Source organism: Dendrobium catenatum, unplaced genomic scaffold, assembly GCF_001605985.2.
Source record: "Dendrobium catenatum unplaced genomic scaffold, ASM160598v2 fragScaff_scaffold_1693, whole genome shotgun sequence".
NCBI classification, from domain to species: domain Eukaryota; kingdom Viridiplantae; phylum Streptophyta; class Magnoliopsida; order Asparagales; family Orchidaceae; genus Dendrobium; species Dendrobium catenatum.
In genome coordinates this window covers 98,276-119,681 of record NW_021320155.1, presented here as the reverse complement: position 1 = coordinate 119,681, position 21,406 = coordinate 98,276, and the positions used below count along the sequence as shown (strand labels likewise).

At 36.1% G+C, this 21,406-nt stretch overlaps 1 protein-coding gene across 1 annotated transcript in view; it reads right to left on the bottom strand.

Annotated features, from left to right (window-relative positions):
- The window catches only part of LOC110094660 (phosphatidylinositol/phosphatidylcholine transfer protein SFH6), a gene marked incomplete at its 5' end in the record, with an annotated part of 41,062 nt that extends 20,215 nt beyond the window's left edge, over positions 1-20,847 (bottom strand). The window contains 10 exon segments of the mRNA XM_020819931.2: positions 7,487-7,603; positions 7,690-7,788; positions 7,870-7,969; positions 8,048-8,097; positions 8,191-8,292; positions 8,451-8,528; positions 8,641-8,907; positions 16,726-16,825; positions 19,627-19,927; positions 20,670-20,847. Of these exon segments, the coding sequence (XP_020675590.2) occupies positions 7,487-7,603; positions 7,690-7,788; positions 7,870-7,969; positions 8,048-8,097; positions 8,191-8,292; positions 8,451-8,528; positions 8,641-8,907; positions 16,726-16,825; positions 19,627-19,927; positions 20,670-20,748 (1,293 nt within the window).
- Between the last annotated feature and the right edge of the window lie 559 nt (positions 20,848-21,406).

Below are 21,406 nucleotides of genomic sequence, written 5' to 3'. Positions count from 1 at the left end.
AACCACCTACTTAGAGAGTTCCAATCATAACCGTTTACATGTGATGCCATTTGAAGACGAAATCATCAGTTAAAGGACATATGGAACGTACTTACTGGTAAAAGAACGATTGAGAATGAATCCTATGTAAAACCCGAGATTTGACGATCGTAGCCGTCGCACGCATTTTGATACATCATAATGAAACTTAAGTGAAAATTTAAAGTTAACAGATTTCGACGGAAGTAATTTTATAAAATTCTATGCAAAATTCTGATCGATTTGATATATAGAACCTATAATTAATTTTGTGTATTTTGGGAGTTATAAAATTTAGAAGTTTAGAAATACCAAAACTACCCCTAAGCAAATAAAATGCCAGAATTTTTTAAGTTAGGCTATAACGGTCATTAGGCAATCCCCTTTCTCCCTAATATATCAAACTGAAACCCTCCCCTCTCCCCCTTTTGCATATTTCGGCCAAACCGAGCAGAAGAAGCCAGACGGGCGGACGGCATGGCTTTGGCGGGGTGGCTCCGGCGACGATTTTTAGGCGAGAAAATTAGTGTAAATCGAAGTGGACGATAAGGAGAATGCAAATGTATGTTTTATTTGAAGCGAATCCATTTCAATCTCAAAATTTTTGGCAATGAAAATATTAGGGTTTTACAAAAAATGCATTTTCTTTCAAAATTTCTTTAAGAAATCTATAGGGAAGGATTAGTGAAGTATTTTAACGATAGAAATGAAATTTTCTTTGAAAATTTTTGGAAATAAAAAATTAGGGCTTTTACCTAAAATTGAATTTCTTTAAAAGTGCATTTACAAAAATGGTTTGTAAGGGTCTTAGGAATGTTTTTAAAACAAAATTTTGAATTTTTGTAAGAATTTACGTTTTTCATAATTTTCCAATTAATTAAATTAAAAAATAATTAAGGTAATTATTAAAATAGGTTTAGGAGAATTTTAGCATAATGATTTGAGTGAAATTTAAGATTTAGGGTTTCCTAAAATTTAGATTTATGATAATTTCGAAAATAGAATTTTAATTATATTAATTATTGAAAATATATGTGATTTATACTTAGTTCAGTTGTAATTATCCTTAGGTGTGGATTAAGGAGACGACACTTAGTTAAGCAACATCGTGCAGCGTAGTGATTGTTGTTCGATTCTAACAAGGTAGGTGATTACATTTAAATTAAGTTTATGAAATTTAATTAAGTATTACTGCACTTTCAAAATCTATAAGTTAAGGTTTATAATTTCTTTATTATTACTTTAGCTTTTCATTTATTGTTTATACATATGACATGTTACTTAGAATGTTAAAGTTAATTAAACAAACTTAAGGCATAAGAGATACAAAATTTTATTACCCGATACTCATTAAAAAACGTATGATGTAATGAATAATTTTTAGTCTTCTTAATATATATAAGTATTATAAAGTGCATGTGTATGATGATCCAGAAGTGCCAAATGGTAATGGGGTTCTACGGAGCTAAATGGTAATGTCGTAAAGAAATGACCAATATGACTGTGTACCTGAACAGTACAAAACTCTGGTACTTCCAGAACGAGTGCTTATTATATTATGATTATGAAATTTATATTCTTATTGAAGGATTTAAAGAAAAGGAAAGTTTTATGAAAAGAAAGAAAGGATTAAAGGAAATGTTTTAAAGAAAATGATTATGAAAATATCTTATAATTCATGTTTATGAATGTTTATTATAATCTCTTATTGTTTCATTTTCATGCTTAATGACATGTTTAAAATGAAAAGAAAAATATTTCATAAATTTAAGATAAATGTTTATCACCTGCTGAGCCTTGACTTATCCTATTATTGGAAATATTTTTCAGGAGATAGTGTTAAGAAGTGATTGCTACGAGACGACAGTACACTTACCGTCATAGAGAAACTCAGGAAAAAATGTTTTATATTTTATGTTATGTGTATCGAGTCAGTGAATTGTAATTAAGGAGTCTGTTGAAGTTTATATTGATGTTTTTGTTTATGTTTTTAGTTGTTATGGTTTAGAAGAATTGCGATAAGATATTTCATAATAATAAGCGGCTTTACCCTTAGAGATAGGATATTTCATTAATTTTTGTTCATTAACATATAATTTCAATTTTCAAAAATAAATAGCAATGACATATCACATAAGAACTCATAAGTCATCAGCACTGTAATCACTAAGGGGTTCTTCATTTGAATCATCATTATGGTGAACTGCTCTCTCTCCTTCCTCCTCTCCTATAGAGTCAAATGTCGGACATTTACTTCAAGATTTATGTAAGTTTTAATATATAAAGCGTGAGGCGTAAGCCTCATGCTAGTGAGGCGAGGCGGGCTTCAAGGCGGGCCTCAACCAAGTTGAGGCGGAAGCCTCATAAAAAAAACTCAAGGCGTAAGCATCGAGGCGTTTTTTACTGGATTTGCGTAAAGGCGGGCCTCAAGGCGAGCCTCATATTGCGCAATTTTAAACCATGGGCATTAATACTTGTTTATGGTGTCATCAGCCTGGACATATGGCAAAGTCTTGCCCTTTTTTGATACAGAGATATGCTACATAGGTTAGGTCAGGCAACAATACTCAGAGGATATCTGGCAGACCAAGAGCTGTGGAGTCTACAACTTCTGTTCCTTCTCAAGGTCAGACTCGTTAGAATGTTTAACCTCGAGTCTATGGATTGTCCCAACAAGAAGCTAAAGGGTCTCCTGACGTTGTTACATGTATATAATTTAATTAAATGTCAATGAAAGATTTTATATGAAAAGAATGAACAATGAATGTCATGTCTTATAAATAAATATTATGATCTTTTTATGATTAGAAACAATCCTTATTTGTGACAGACCTGTTAAAATTTTGTTTGATACTGGAACGTCGCATTCTTTCATTTCTGAGAATTTTGTTAGATCAATCAATTTGCTTTCAACAAATATGATTAGATCACTATCAATTTTAATGCCTAATGAAAATCATATGGAAGCTAAGCAGAAATGTCATGTGGATTTGAGGATTTGTGATAAGAACTTAGAGGCGAATCTTATTGTATTACCCTTGTCAAAGTTTGATGCAATCTTAGGCATTGATTGGTTATCTTGCCATTTCTTGACTATAGATTGTAACAAAAAAGAGGTTAAGTTTTATATGTCAGGAGAGAGGAAATTCAAATTTCAAGGGGATAAAGGGATAATAGATGTGATTGTGTCATATCTGAAGGTTTTTCAAATATTAAAGAAATGATATGAAGACTTTTTGGCCTATGTTAAAGAGGAAAAGAAAGAGGACATATAAATAAAATATATCCCAATTGTTCAGCAATTTCCAAAAGTATTTTCAGATGATTTACTTGACTTTCCTCCAAATAAAGAAATATATTTCTCTATTGAATTGGTGGCAGGAGCTGAACCTGTTGCTAAAGCTCATTACAGAATGACAATAAAAGAACTTAAGGAGTTGAAAGAACAACTATAAGAGTTGCTTGAGAAGGAATTCATCAGGCCTAATACCTCCCCTTGAGGTGCTCTTGACTGTTTGTGAAAAAGAATGATGGAAGCTTAAGACTCGATATAGATTATAAAGAGTTGAATAAGTTGACAACGAAGAATAAGTATCCTCTCCCAAGGATAGATGATTTGTTTGATCAGTTGAAAGGTGCTTCAGTGTTTTCAAAGATTGATTTGAGGTCAGAATATTATCAGCTCAAGATTAGAGAGGAAGAAAATGCAAAGACAACTTTCAGTAGCAGATACGAGCATTATGAGTTTGTAGTGATGCCTTTTGGTTTGACCAATACTCCTACAGTGTTTATGAATCTCATGAATAAAATTTTTAAGCTATTTTTAGATCTATTCGTGACAGTATTCATAGATGACATACTTGTTTATTCCCTAGATGAAGAACTGCATGCAAATCACTTAAGGGCTGTGTTACAGGCATTGAGAGGAAATGAATTGTATGCTAAGTTCTTCAAATATGAGTTTTGGTTAAGAAGTTTAAAATTTTTGGGGCATGTGATTATTGATGGGAAGTATCTGTGGATCAGTATAAGGTGCAAGAAATAACAGATTGGCCAAGACCAGCTACAATGACTGAGGTTGGGAGCTTTTTGGGATTGGCAGGCTACTACAGCAGGTATGTTGATGGGTTTTCACAGATAGTTATGCTACTATCCAGATTGACTCAGAAAGTAGTGAAGTTTAAATGGACAGCTCAGTGTGAAGAAGCTTTTCAGAGGTTAAAGCAGTGTTTGATAGCTGCTCCAGTGCTGACTATTCCCTCATAGTTAGATGGATTTCAGCTCTATAGTGATGCATCACATAAAAGGTTGTGTTATGTACTGATACAGAATGGAAGAGTCGTTGCCTATGCTTCAGACAGAAAGAACAGAACAGAACAGAAAAGTCATGACTGTATAAAAATAAAAAATACAAAATACCTAATCACAGATCAGACTCAGAACGTCTAGTCCAAGACCTCATTCCCTTTCCCAGAACCTGAAAATCACGCAGAAAACAAGGATGAGCTAACATCTCAGTAAGACATCAATCACCCATCAAAATCATCAGAAACTCACATCAGAAAACGTATCAGAAAAGTATCCGTACAGAATTCAAATTATCGTACAGAAATCGTATAACAAACAGAACAGATAATAGCTCAATCAGAAATCAAACATCGGATACGAAAAACTGAAGTCATATCAAAATCCCAATTCAAATCAGAGATCATAAAGCTTCAAATCACATATCAGATAGGATCGTACAGAATAACCAATAACGTACAGAAGTTATAGCAGAAATAATCACATTACAGCTTTACAGAACAGATAATTTCAGAACAGAACTTCCTTCCAGATGTCGGAACTTCTCCTTATATCTCCCTTATGCTTATAGTACCAGAACTTCCCCTTATGGATCCCTTTTGTGCTTATAGCACCATAACATAACATATATACAAAATTTCAGATTTCAGCTTCCCTTATGTCTCCTTTCCCGAACCTAGACAACGAAATCACATAGGATTCCGGCCCCTTATAACTCCCTTTTGATAGCATACAAATAATCAATTCATTCAAATCATCTTATTTCAGAAATTCAAAAATCATACGAAAATTCAGCGGAATAACGACAGTATACGAAATTTACACAAAATTCACAGATTCAGAAATTTATCAAATTACCACAGAACATTCACAACAATATTATAAGACTTTCATTGTACTGACAAAATATTTTTCAACATCCTGATAATTTGCAGTTCAATTAAAACACCGCAGAATCCAAAATGTCCGGTAAAAATCTTCCAGAAAATACTCAAAACGTGCATAATTATCATCTCAGAGATATACCAAAAGTTACGCGGTAAAACCTTTGTCAGAAGAAAATAATACCAGAAATTCGCTAACGGAAACAAAATCCGGAACAGAAAATGCGTCAAAAATCTCGTTTCTGAAAATTGAGAAAGGCGGAATGTGTCTTACCTCGAGTCGGTCAACTTCTCTAACTACAGCAACGAACGAAAACGGACCGGAGTCGGCCAAAAATCCTCTTTTCCTTCTTTTTCTTCATTTTTCTCTCCTAGACGTCCTTTTTCTTTCCAAAAATATCTCATTCTTATATATCCAGACTGATCGTCCCGGACGATCGCAACTTCGTCCCGGGACGATTTGGGCTCTGGACGAATTTCGTCCAGACGAAACTAAATAATGTCCCGGACGATTTTCGTCCAGACGATCCGAATTTCATCCAGACGAACCATGCAGCCAGAAATGTTTTTCTGCACAACCTGTACCGATCGTCCCGGACGATCCAACTTCGTCCGGACGAACCTGGGAGCAAAATGGTCTTTACAGTATATGACTAATCCAGGAGAGGATAGAGGACAAGCACAGATGAAGCCTGCTACTGGTACCAAAGAGGGTCGACGGTAGGTTTGCATGGATATTGACAGATTTTTTTTTTAGAATGCCATACCATTTAATGTTGCGACATCGCCGGCCTACTTCAATATGTTGCGGTCTCTAGGGTTGTATAGGAGAGGGTTGAAAGCACCTTCCATGTACGAGTTGCGAACATTGATTTTGAAGGAGTTGAAGAACACAGAGCAGAGCATTGATGAGATCAAACGGATATGGATTGAGACAAGTGTTACCATTATATCAGATGGATGGTCTGATATGAAGAGGAGCTTGACTAATATCATTGCCAATAATCCTTATGGCACGGTGTTTTTACGATCAGTTGAAGCTTCAGATGAGGTTAAAAATGCTAAATTCTTTTTCAATTTACTAGATGGGGTTGTTGAGAAGATTCGGGAGCAATTGGTTGTTCAGGTGGTGACTGACAATGCCATTGCATACAAAGAAGCTGGTCAGATGTTGATGGAGAAGAGGAAACACCTATATTGGACCCCCTGTATCGATCTCATATTGGAGGAACTTGGTGATTTACCTCAACACTATACTTTGGAATATTATTTTATTGCATCTATTTTCTTATTTTTCACTAATTTCACTTGTCATTTAGATATTTTTATTGTATGATAGAATCTTACTATTATTTATCTGCTAAAACTCTTAAATTCTCATTTACACAATTCTCGTCCGTGAGGCTTACGCCTTAGACCGCCTCACCTCACGAATGAAAAATGCCTCGAGACTTATTTACGCAATTTTAAACCTTGATCTAAACCATAAAGTTGTTGCTGCTATATACTGGGTACTAAGTGACTATCTAACTACTAACCTGAATTGAAAATTCTTTCTCATTATTGGGAGATGTGATAAACGATAAGGGTCTGAGCCTATGAGAAACTGAAACATAGATCACAAAGTTCTCACAAAATGAGGGGAAAATCTTTGGGTAGTGTCTTATTTAAATATTAATCTGCCTTTTGAAAATAGAACTCTAAAACATAATCTAGATAAAATTTTTCCCATCAATAAAAAGCTGCAGAGAGATTGGGCCACAAAAAATTTTCGGAGCCCACATGGGGTCTCAAGTCTAACCCACCGATAACAAATAGTGCTAATAAGATATTTGTCAAATATAATATCATTTATAAGCTGATTACATACAAATTGTGTTACGTGCGCTAGTTCAAATAGATACAACTATAGAAAAAAAAAAAAATCATTCTGATTAAATATGCAATGACAACGAATCAGTTTAGTTTGAATCAGGCTAGTTTTTTCGCTTTTCATTTCTTGGAGCACGCATAGCCTAAGTTTTAAAGCAGTATCTAGACATATAACTCTATATGTTATTACTTGAAGGAAAATCAAATAGAAATTCTAGCCGTTCACCATCACCAAAACTACATGTAAACTCGTTTTCATACAAATTACATACTACCAACCTTCCTAATATTTGAAAACAATTTGAACATGTTAGACGGTCATGCATCAACAAATGTTACAATTTGAAGGAAAAAAAAAAAAAACCAATCATTGGAAACATAAATTTTCCATGTAAAATAAAACTTGCCTCTTCATGCACAGGTGTCAACTGAGGATTAGAAATGCTACTCCTAGTAAGATTTGGAGAATTCATGTCTTCAGCTTCAGACCCAGACTCAACTGTTGAGGCGTCACTGCTTTTCATCTAGCCCAAAAAATAAGCAAATTTTAAAACTTTCCAAGTAATAAAATTCCATTAAAATCTGTAAATGAAGAACTATTGTTCATTACCACAGGGCATTGAGGATTTGTATAAGCAACAATCTTTCCATCACTGTTTGAGACAGTAACAATTTGTCTAGCAGTATGTACTTCTCCACTAAGGACCATCTACACAATTAAAACAAATCAGAATCCAGACTATTATAATACTAGAAATAAAAGTAATGAGTTCTATAAGCAAATACAAACCTTCATTATGTTGGGGTCTTGCCATGGGCCCTTATCAGATTTCATGCATCCACCTTGGTCAGCACAGGTACAGGAACCACCAAGAAACTCAGGTAATTCACTGTGAAATTAAGGAGCAAAAATAGCTGAGCATAATACCAAGACACTAATATAAGTTAGTTTAAGCAAAATTAACTACCTTGAATCAATTACATCAAGAAGCCTATTCTGATACTTGGTTCCAAGGACCTGAAAAAAGTAGATATATGAGATTTTTCTTTATCATATATTCCTCTCATACCTCAAAGAAAATATGAAGAGTATGTGTGAAAGTACACGCACATTAATTTTTGAAGTTGTTTTGGGATCAAGGAAAGATTTCACTGTGTTCCACAGTAATTTAAAACCTGGTCCAGCATTGACGATAAACATTTGATGTAAAGTCTGCAAAAGCATTCAAACCATACAGTTCCTACTCAACATGATTGTCTGTATAGATTTGTGATAAATTCAATTTGATTCAAAAATAACGAAAAAGAATAAAAAATTAGTCAAAGTAGAAAAGAAAAAAACTTTGGCTTCGTGAAGGGAAAAATGAATACCTCTGGATAGTTGTCACTGTCAATTTTCTGCAGCTGCATAATCAACTCACGAGCATTCTTAGAAAAATTTTTTAATCCCTACATCGCAAATGTGACTTCATAAAGAACTAGGCTCATATAATCTTGTGGTATTTTATGGACAAAGTATTATGCATCAGTTAATACTACAGTAAGTGAGCTTTGAACATACCACGCCTTGAACATCAAGTATTGTTGTACAGGAGTCAATATGCCTTTTTGCAGCAATAGAGCATGCTGGAAATTTGACCTGAAAACATCTTTCAAACTCCTTCACATGATATTTCATATATCGATCCATGGTTGTCACTTGCATAACTTTGTTGGGATCTACTTTTCCTAGTATTTCAATGTAAACGGGCCTTCCCTGCTTATCAACTCCATGATAGGCATGTGGATAGTACTTCAGAACTTGATCTATTTCTGTATATTCAAAATCCTAATAAGCCGTTTACTGCAGTTAGCAATTGATCAGCGCATGTTCACAAATTCGAATCTAAATAAACAAAAATAAATAAAATAGACCTGTCACAGAGCATATTAGGATTTAATATTAAGTTTTTCCAATAAGTAATAGCAAACTTTCAATCAGGGAAGGAACTCGAGTATTATCTGAATTACTCTTCAAAAATATTGATACTGGAAAGCATAGAAACCAAATAATGGACGGGTACAATAGAACGATATAAAAAAGAAGAGACCCATCTATCAAGGAATGGACTACCAAAAAAACATCTCGGTAGCATAATAACAAGGGTGTAGCTTTCTGCCAATGCTGGCATGTAGTCTTACCCCTACATTGCGGAGACTTTGTTTCCAAGCTTTGAACAAAATTATATGATCGCAAGTACCAGATGAAAAGGACGATTCTACTGAAATACCACATAAAAATGACAATTCTATTTAAAAAGTCGAAAAAAAACTAAAATGTTAGACAGTCTTCGACAATATAAGGAAATTTATCAATCAAGGGGAAATGAAGCTCCATATTAAATAAAATAAAGATGAAATGTGAACACATTTCCATCAATGGAAGATAATATCAACTACTCTGAATAAAACTCCAAATACATTCTCAATATTCCTTAAAATCAAACTGTGGGCTCCGAAAATTTGCTCCTCGGCCTCTCCGCCGCCTCTTTCTTTCTTTTACGGGTCGTCGAGGAGAGTTGTAACGAGTATGTTCCGAGGAAAATTTTCAGAAAGCAGATTGGGTTTCAAATTAGACATTATCCAAAGATTTGGCCCTCATTGTGCAAAGACTTTATGATCTGAGGTTAAAGTTTCCTATAGGCGCAAGACCCTATAGTTAATTACCCCTTCCGGTAACGACTGAAAAATTTCGATTAAGGCTAGTCTTCAAACAATTACATAGTATATGGCATATAGTAGCAGCATGTTTAGGCATTTGAAAATTTAATATTTAAAATTAGAAATTTTACCACCTTGCACTTAAAGCAGATGGTGCGAGGAGTAATGATAGACCCGATCAAGATTCCCATGGTTTTGTCGTTTTGGGTCATCATGATCCCTGGTCTACTAGTCAGAGGAGGTAGTCGACCCAACTTGACAGAAGAATCTTTGTTGACAGTCATGAGTTGCTTCGTACAAGGGTACTTTATAGATCTGTAGTGAATATTTGTCTAAGGAGACAATTTTGAATCAACCTTACTAATAGAGGGTTTTGTACCCTATCGATCATATCCTATTGATTCATTACTTGATGATTTAATGCCATTGGAGAACATACAAGCTCTGACCATGACCGTAATTTAATGGTGCCAATTGACGGAAAAACCACTCGATCAGAGGGTCCCGGTGATAACCGTTTACCTGTGGTGCCATTTGGCGCAAAATTGTCGGTTAGAGGACACGTGTCACATCTTTACTGGCAAGAGATGGATTGAGAATGAATCTTAGAGATATCCTCGACCAGATATTTTCTTTTTGTGAGCTAAAATGATTTTCAAGCTTGTCCAACTCGGCAAACTATTGCGGAGGGTGGATGAATATTTTGCTTCAAGTGTTTTGGTGTTTTATTTCAATTTTAAATATTTTAATTTTGGTGACTTTGAATTTTAGATTTTTATGGGAATTTGGGAGACATTTAAAATATTTGTGGACTCCTCCGGTTGAGATTTTCTATTAACATGGTCATTATCGAGGTGTTTATGGACAATTTGATTCTCTCAATTGAATCTTGTCGACTCTGTTTAATTATTGACGAAGGATAGGGTTTGTCTTAGGCTTTATATCTTTATTAGTGAATCTTCCTTATAATACACCTTGAAGGCCGAATATAAAGCATAAAACAAATTTCCCGGTCAGCGCTATGACCGTATATTCCTTTGATGGTTCGAACCGTGTGGACTCCTATCCATTTATGTAGAAGGATCTGATTCGAACTTGAGTTTATTTCTTGACCCACACAGCATCCTCAGACATCACATGTGCGCATGCAGCATGCTCGTCGAGGCTTATGCGGGTAATCATATTTTAATGCATGAGGGGGGAGCATTTAGATATTTAAATATAATTATTTGCGCTAAGTGATTAAACGCTAAAGTTTGCGCAAAATTTCATTGCGTAAAATTTCATTTGAATGTTGAGAAACATCTTTTGTCTGCTTATACGAGTGTTATGAGTCTAATGACATTGTTTAGCAATATACTTTCTTATGGTGTTTACAGATCACGGGCAATGATAACATTCATATATAATGTATGGTGAACAATCGTTCATGATTTCAGAGCTAATGCCTCAGTAGTCTCAAGCCTCTCCTATAATACCCTGTCAATTTTCAAGGGACTGCAATCCTTTGGAGGTTCAACAATGAGGTATCATAATTTGATGAGATCGAAGAATTGATTGATGTACAATTAGATTTTTTTATTCACCTCGTCATAAGATAGTTTCCTCGAAGTATGAATAGGATAAAGCACAAGATAATTTTCAGTATCTCAACAATATTCTGGTATTTGATATTCAGATGGGACGGGGAAGATTCTCCTGCAGTCCTTGACATAATGACCAGGAGCAACCCCCTTCAAACTGCAGCTATAACATTTAACGATGCATGTGTAGGACATTGGATTGTGAAGCTTGATCTCTGAATATTTAACCTCCATTCAAATAGTACGATATTTCTCTAGAAGCCTCGATATTTCTATAGATATGAGATATTTTTGACATATCCTTCTTTGACTCTACAAAACCATTCAATCTTGCATGCTTAGTGTCAAAGTTAAGATCTTCTTGTAACATATCAGGGGACCTCCTCTTTACACCGTGTCACCCTTCTTTATCCCAACTGTCACCATCAGAATCTCTAAATTACCAGTTGGAGGGCTTAGTTTTATTGGATCAACTAAACCTTCAGCTCCAGCAAAATGAGTGTGTTTCTTCTCAGCATAATTGTTATACCAGGCGGGAGTAGGTACATCCGCATCAGAAATTTCGAATGAGGAACCTTGCTGCAAATATAACATGGTTAAACTCATATTTTGTGAATAGTAAGGAACTTTTCAATATGAGTGACATGTCTCAAATCTTTATGTTCATAAGGTTGCCTGCAATCATGATAGCAGTATCAATCATTTGTGGATATCTCATCACAAGAACTGCACATGGTATGATCACAAGGCAATAACATTAGTTGGTTCAAAAGATTCAAGCAGGTTATGCAATTGAACTCCAACTCCATGTTTTTTAGACAGAGGACCAACAAGTTCAGCAGTCAACTGATGCCCCCAGAAGTCGCCATCTTTCGATCTTCCACCATTTTCTTATGCAATTGCCAAGTTGTTCACTTTAAGCTTAGAGGCATAAGAAGGTTCCAATCCTATGACAGGTTGGATGCCTTTGAAACTACATTGTTGTTTATTGTGCGAACATCCTGGCATTCATTGCACATTGCATGCATATGTCTGCAGGGAGTATTATAATTTGCAGATAGGTTTTGTATGTTTGTTAACATGTTGATGTGAGCTACTAGTTGAGCTGCACTCGTTACTAGTTTCCTTGCACATGTTGGCTAGCAAATTTTTGTTCAATGCACATCTTTCCCTCCCGCTTGCAGGGTACTATTGATATAAGCATTGTATATTAATTGTACATTAACCGCTTGATCTTTGCTTGTGAGGGATTAGTGTATCTGCCTGCCATGAAATGGTTGTTGACTATATGAATGATCTAGCATCTGCTGCATGTTATTCGTCGTCATCCGTAGGTGGATTACAGTGCACGAAAAATCTCCTATAGTTGTTTGTAGGTATTAATGTTCATAGTAGCCTCTTGACTCTTACTTACATATGAATTGTCCCATCATAAGTTTCTTATTTGTATATCCACTGCAATCCCCTTGGATATGTTTGTAGGGAAGTCATTATACTTGCATTATGTCCATTATCATCATCCATATATGGTTTAGTGTACTCATCTACAGTGACATTAGTTGCATGCTTTTCATGTTTCGCTCATATGCATATCACTACATTTCTACCACAACCACTCATAAATAATTCATTATGTGCTCCAGAGCTCCTTCGATATGTTTGTAAGATAGTTGTTATATCCACAATACATTTGGCATTATCCCTTTCAGATAAGCTAGTGTATTCATTTGCATATCGACATTAACTGTCAAACATGTTGCATTTAATTTCTTCATGCATATAGGCTGGAAATTCGACATTCTTTGCACAATTATCTCTCCTGCTTGTTGGGAATAGCTGATGTGAGTGCTGCACGTCGACTATTCGATCATTGCTTGATAATAATTAGTGTTTGGAATTTCATCTATCACAAGTTCTCTATTGTTTATTAATATTCATTTGAATGACTTGAATTGTTATTCAGCATTTGCGATTTCAATTTTATTGTGCATTTTAAAGTTTAGGAACTAGTTCCATGCTGTTTATTTTAAGTTTTGTTCCCTGCATTTGTTGAAACCAAGTCTCTTGTCAGTCGGAATTTTGGCAGCATCCCAACGTCTCCTCAATTTTAGAAAAATTTGAGAAGTCTTAGCCTTCCCACCACGTCAAGAAAGATGTGTATGGACGATGTCAAATGACATCACACCCGTAATCATTAATCCCACCACGTTAAGAAAGGCGTGCATGAGTCTTCAGGGGTACCTTTTTAAAAATGCACAATTCTTTTCCCACAGGAACTAAGTAACGTACACAGATACTTAAGTTTTGCCCCGCTACGCTAAGAAAAGTGTGCACAAAGCTTATTTGCCTCGCCGTAAGAATTGCAACGAGTTTCCTCCCACCGCACTAAGAAAAGCGTGCATAGGTAGCTGCTCGCCGCACTGTAACCATCGAGGCAGGATTCGGGGGGGCTTAGTGACATTTATACCTTTGTAAGGAGGCACAGCGGCGGCGATATTAGCCGAGGACGATGATGACGAAAAAAAATGTACATCTATATATTCTTTTTTACTTAATAATACTAATGTAAAAATAATAATTGTTGCGTCATAGAGTATTCACGGCGGTAGAGAAATATAAAGTTTAACATTTAGCTTTTGTACGAAGATTCAACACGCATCAGATAAAAGGAGAGATAGTGCAGTATTCATAGGAGACCAAAATTTTTACGTGAAAAACCCTAAAAAGGGAAAACCATGGGGTCTAGCCTAGTTTGAATAAATCCACTAGTATTTGCAGTTGATTACAAATGAGGCCCTTCATAGGAAGGAAGGTCATGACTTTATGTAACAAATTTACATCATATAGAGTGTGTTACATGGTGGAAACAGGAAGTCACTGTTGATGTGTTTATTTGGTCGGAAGGACCGTAGTCGGTGGGCGACGTAAGTCGGAATGATCATGGTCGGCGGACAATGAAGGTCATAAAGACCGTTGTCTGATGACGGAGGTTAGAAGGACGGCGTCAGGTAGAATTCCAGCGTCGGATAGAAGTCCGGAGACGAGCAGAAGTCCGACATCGGATAGAAGTTCAGTGTCGGGTAGAAATCTTAAGACGTGTGGAGGACTGGTGTCAGGTAGAAGTCTGACGTCGGGTAGAAATCTAGCGACGAGCGGAGGCGGCTGGGAAGAACTTCGGCATCAGATGGTATTCGGGCAGAACTCCGGCGTCGGTAGGCTGCCGGGTGGAAGTCTGACAGTGGTCGAAGAAGAGTCTGGTGACAAGAGAAGTTTCTTTCTTGTCTTCCTTTTCTTTCTTCTATTCTTGCTTCCTTGATTAATTCCCGCGTCAGTTGGTGATCGGGCAGAACTCCGACGTCGGTAGGCTGCCGGGTAGAAGTTTGTCGGTGGTCGAGGAGTCTCTTCCTTGCTTAATTCTATTCTCTTCTTGCTTGGGCCTCCTCCCCCCCGGTTCCCCTTCTATGAAAAATGAGAGGTCTATTTATAGTTTTCTAAGAGTGACATGACCATTAAATAGCAGGAAGATCAAGGGTAAATTGTGAGTGGTTTGAATGGATGACTGATGTTGAATTTTTTGATCATAGACCGTTTATTGTGTATTTGAATATCTTATTGATATCAGAATTCAGCGATCTTGGGCTCGTTGGATTCGTCTCGCCAAGCTGCTCGATTCGACTAAATGCATGTCGTGTTTGAAAATTGTTTGATAATCTTAATTATGGTTTGAACCTTCCGAATGTGCTTTGGATCTTTGATTTGGAATCATTTGGGCTCGGATTGAGTCGAATTTGGTGTCGTTGGGTTCGTATTTCCAGGACGTTCAGTTCGACTATAAGTTTTTTGAAATCGGAGTTCAGATGATCCCGGATTTAATTTTTGAAGTTTTCAACTTGATTTTTGCTTCGAGATTCGTGCCCAATCAAGATAATTTTTCGATGATATATCAATAATATAAACAGAAATAATGATCTCTCTCTTAGGAGAAGATGAATGGTGAATTGGTGATTTTCTGTAGGAATTTGGTTTAGTGGGTTTGGAGGGGATTTTGAGTGATGTTGCTGTAGATGTAGCTTAGGTTTGGGTTTAATTTGAAGTGAATGGGTTGTAGGTAGAGTGATTGGTTTCAGCAGAGGGATTCGACTTCAATAAGGAGGTTCGGCCTGTGTTCGAACAGGAAAGGGAGATGGGTGATGGGATCGGAAGATAGAGAGCTCGTGGGCGTCGGGTCGGAAGGCTATAACGGCTTGTAAACGTTGAATTCTACCTACAGACGTGCGGAGACAGTCGGCAGGAGCTGGAGATGTTGAGGTCGGGTTTCCTGGATGGTCCGAACCTCAGAAATTGGGAGGTTTCGGCCAGGATTTGCAGCTAAGTTGGGACCGGTTGCTGCGTGGGTCGGGCTTGGTACGGGTTTGGTTCGAGTGCAGGGAGAGGGAGATCGGTTCAGTGAGGAGCCTTGCTTGAGGAAGGAGACGGGATTAGAGTTGGGAAGGGATCGGCAAGTTGGATCGGTAATTTGGCAGAGGGTTTTTGACCAACTGTAAACAGAAGATCGGTTCGCTGTGTGAGGCTCACGACTGCTTTGCGAGTTGAGTCGATATAGGACTACAGGAGTGTGAGCGGAGGGTCAGTTGTTGCGACTTGTGAAGCCGATCGAGTAGAAAGAATCGGACTAGGTGCGGCTTCGGAGCGTCAGTAACAAAATCAACCTCTTCTACTATTGGAATTAGGGGTGTAAGTGAGCCGAGCAGGCTCATCAGCAGATTCAAGCTCGACTCTTTTATGAGCTCGAGCTTATTGAGCTCACGAGTCAAGCTCGAGTTCAAATTCGAGCTCGTTTGCTAATCGAGCTCGAGTTGGAGCTTCATTAGGTTCGGCTCGAGCTCGAAATTATTAAATCCGAATATTTTTTAAAAAATAGAACTAAATAATGTATAAATCATACTTAAATTCCCGTCAGTATATATATGGAGAATTCAAAATGAATCTCATTTGGTTGCCCCTCACTCTCTCTTTGACAATAATAAATGCTAATAACTCTCTTTCTCTGACAAAACCCAAAAAAGCTGCTATCTCTCTCTCTCCATTTTTAACTTTTAAAAAAGTGCACGCATGAAGCCGAAACAGACCTCACAGGAGGCTCGACATACGGTTCGGCGAGCGGCTCGAACTCATTTACGTTGGAACGAGTCGAGCTCGAGCTCGAGCTTGGTATTTGACAATTGAGCTCGACTCGAACACCCCCATACTCAAACTCGACTCAACTCATTTGCACCCGTAACTAGAATCCAAGCATTGAATAATACTCTTAGTTAATGCAGTGGCCGGGAAGTACCTCAATAATCAATCAACTTGTAAATTACCTGCAAAATAGTATCAACACCGAAGTCCTTCCTCCACTGAATCATATCAGCCCACATGTGCTTAGCTTTCTCAATATCAAATTTTCTTGCCTTAAGAAATCTGCAGAAGTAAATCGGGCTTATTTACAGGGCCATAATCTCCAGCAAAAATTATTATAAACTGGCCATGATTATAAAAAATTAACATGCAGTTGAAAATTTTGGTATAAAATAAACAATATTAACTGAGGGCATCTCCAACCGAAAATCCCATTTTTCATTCCAAAATACAGTGAAACTAAAAAATATCGTGATTCATCTCCAATCGAACTCCTTTTTACTCGCTTTTGCGAAGGTAACCATTTTTCTCCTCTTTCGCGCTTTTCTTCGACAAATCCGGTTGAGACAAAAAAATCGCGTAGGTGAACAGTTGGCGTCGCAATGTTCACCGTTGGCGTCGCACTGTTCACCGTCCACCAATTAGCGATTTTTTTGTCGTTCGAATTGAGCAAACCAGCTACGCCTTACAATCGTTTGGAGTTCAGCTAGAGATGCCCTAAGCAGCGATATTGCTAAAACACAGACTTGAAGAAATAATTTAACATATAGCTCTCTCCAGAAACACAGAAACTATAAAAACATATAGTATGGATACTTCACCAACGCAAGATATTATGAAGCAATTTGAAGGCACAACTGGACCTATATCTGAGAGGATTATATCGGTATATATCATTGTCATAGATTAGACATTACAAGAGAAAATGATTAAAAGATTGCCTAAGCTATCTACAATACTGTGAAAAACATATAACAGCAATTGTAGGCACTTAAATGCAACTAGTCTTAGTTATAAATCTGCATTGAAGACTTCACAACTTCATTGAAATCCAATAAAGAAAAACGTTGAGGAGAAGATGAGGATTTGGTGTTTAAAAGGGAGGGTTTTGAGACTTATAATAAAGAGGACCGTTAGATTCACGTTAATGGTTCATGGGAACAAAATCTCACCCTTTTTAGGTTTTGCTCTTGGAAGTTGTAAATGCAGAACTTCTCTTTAAATCATTAAATTATATTTAAAAAGAAAATTAAAATGTTTATATAGAACTTAAGACGCCTTTGTAATAAATCTAGTCTTCATATAAAAATTAATCATGACCACTGACTACAGGTGTATTTGGATTTTGGATTGAAGTAATTGGGGGGAATGGAAATGCCATTTAATTCACAATGTCATATTCATATTGAGTGTTTGGTCCCAATTTAATTAATAGAAAATTAAATTTATGAATTTGATCTATAGTCAACCTCTCAACGCTATTGCGTAGGCCCACACTGAGAGGCTAGCAAGGTTAGAATAGGTTTTAAGAATTTCTCAAAGATCACTATTGATTTTTCAATAAATTAAAGGTACCTTAGTCATTTTTTCACTGTGGATGACTTTTTGGACTCTCCCATTGCTGTTATTGAAAGTTCTTTCTTAGTTTTTCTATTCCTTCCTCTCGAGCGTGCAAGTGATATTCTATGTTTTCTCTATGCCCAAATGTTCTATGGGTTGGCTGTTTTGGAACTGATTTCATGATTAGCTAGATGTTTTTGAGTTTTAGATTTTTGTTGATCTCGTAAGTATTCCAGAGTCGTCCCTATCAAATACGGAGAAAAAAGTAAGTGATGGGCGTGATGACACCCATTGAGGAGAATTTGAGATTTTCGATAAGAGTCTTATTTTAATCTTTTTCTTCGCAAACTAAGTTTGTGTTCGAGTTTATAGGATTGAAGGCTTGAATATGGAGAAATCGTTTTGAGGCCAAAATATTACATAAGGTTAATTTTTAGTTTTGATTTGCAAGTTAAGAATTTATATTAAATTAAGAAATGATTGTTCTTAGGATGTTTATGAAAGAGCAAAACGTCAAAGCAATAAAAATCAAGAAATTCACCTTGAAAGATATCCTATAATTTAGAGAGCAAATGATTCTTAGGCCTAACATTTGTGAATTTCTATAATTCCATTGAGCTACTCTGTGCATGCAAATAGATATTTCCTCATGTTGATCCTGACATGATGATATTAACAAGCCTAATGCATTTGTTAGGATTACCTGTTTAGATAAATTCATTATATTTTTAATTGACTCAATTCATAAAATTGTTGATAGAATATAATGTTGACTTCTACATATCATATCTACCATTGATGTATGTTTAACAAATTAAATAATAACATGCGAATATTAATGCTAAGTAATTTTCAATAGTGCTAATTTTGATATTAAAGTGAAAGAAGGAAAATGAAAGGTCATATCATGTGAGATAGGTTGACAGACCATGATGACTTACACAGGTAGGTAAAAGTTATGACAAAATATGTCTCAATAGTAAAAAAGAAAGTTCTCAACTCTCGGTACTGGAGGTTAATAATAAAGGGATCAACATTGAGATCGATGGTCATTGATATGTTGAATTGTCAAAACATTATCAATAGTTTTTAGGGCTGATGAGCAGGTGAAAACCAATAATGAATGTGATAAAAGCCTACGGACATTGTATGATATTTCAAAAAAATTAATGATAATAATGAAAATGAAAATGAAAAGGGATATATTAGGTCATAATTTCTCAGAATGTCTCAGGGTAGATCTAGATCGACAAAAACATAACAATCAAGGCTGTGGGGACCTTTCATTTGAAAAAAAAAATATCTTCTAATACTATGGTGGCAGGTCAATCTACTTTCCATATGGTTTGTGTTAAAAAATGGGAATCACCTTTGGACATTGGCTTGGCATCCATTCCTTCCCAAGTTGTTAACCTAGTCAATGTGCCTACTCATATGTATAGTGCTCCTATTCCTATTGGGGTTCTTGCATTTCATGGGATAAGAAAATGATCATGCCTTTGAAAACAAAGATTACACATCACCTTAACATTATGTGATAATCATCAAGTTTTGCAGGCAAAAGCTCATCCATGATCAGTGATTGACGAAAGGCATCAACTGCTTGTAGTTCCACAATGTCCCTTACATCTTCAATTGAACCATGGACACTGCTGTCACTGTTCTTCTTGCTACTTTTTCTTCTCAAAGAATGTCGGAATCTGTTCGATGCACTTATTGCCCTTTTCCTCAGAGACCCCATCCTTGTCCTCTTATCGTCTTCTGAAATCTCCAAATCTGACTTCTTCTCTTTTCTTTCATCATGACCAGAAACTCCCTCAGAGCCTGCAATGCATTTGAGAAATCAATTCATTGGAAAAAATTTCGAGAACAGGTCGTAAAAAAATCCTTCAAATTATGTCAACAGATTGGCATGTGCATAGAAAAGGAGAAAACAATTTATCAGAATGAATTTGTTACTTCAATTACAAAAAGAGAACCATTTATGTCTTTGAAAACTCAGGTAATTAATAATTCACTCACCAAATTAACTTGCATAAATAAATCTCAGATAAATTTTACTACAACATGATGTTTCAATCATAGAACATTTATATGGTAGTTATTTAACAAAAAGCTTAGATATCCAACATCAGTAATTTATTTCAGTTCAAGATATTGATTTGAAGCCACAATTTTTTAAACTAAGTGAGCTTTTTAAGTAATCATTATTCGAAAACATAAAAGGTTACATCTTTGTTTGATTCAACTGTAATAATAGTACAAACATGTTTATATAAAGGCAAGAAAGAAGAGCAATAAGGAAAATACAATAAAAGGAAAACTCTCCATAAGAAGGATATATTATACTAATAAATTATATAGATTATTACTTCAAATATTAGACCTATACTCTAATATTTATATGGTAATAAAAAATTCCAATATGACTATAAATAACTCTAATAATTCTAACAACTACTCACAAACTAATAATGCTGCTACAAGAATAATCGAAAAATTGCCAATAAAAAAGTGTAACAATGGAAGAGGATGAGACTTTACTGTCAACAAAGTTATCACCCACCATTGGCTATAAAATTGAAGCACGTCATAGATACCACTACTGACCCCAACAAGATTGTTGCTACCATTGCCAATAACATATTCGCCCACTATTCCAACAATATCGACACCTGACACCACTGATAAGGATGATGCATGTCATCGACATTGATGCCGACACCGACAAGGTTGTTTTCCACCTACACCAACAACATCGACTCCCACCATTAACAACCAAAATGATGAATATCATCAATACCAACACAGATGGCAGTAAAATTGTTGTTCGTCGTCGCCAACAACATTGAGACCCGCCATCGCCAACAAGGACGATGCAAGTCATCAACAACAATGTCGACTCCAATAAAGTTGTTGCCTACCTACGCCAACAATATTGATGCCTTCCATTGCCAACAATGTTGATGCATATCGTCAACAACAATGCCTATGCCAACAAGGCCTCGCCCAACATCACCAACAACATCGATGTCCATCGTCTTCAATAAGGATGATGTACGTCATCGACACCAACGTTGAAGCTAAAAAAGGTTGTTACCAGTCATCACCAATAATGAAATTTTCAGTATTACTAATCATCTTCATAGTCTAATCCCCACCATCAACCACACGACTCCCCAAATCTTCCTTCTTGTCATTGCATTCCTCATTCTCCTCTTTTGTTTTTTAAATCCCATAAACCAAAATCTAGTATACTCTTTGGCGAGATTCATCTCCTTGGCTTTCACCACTTGAGCTAAG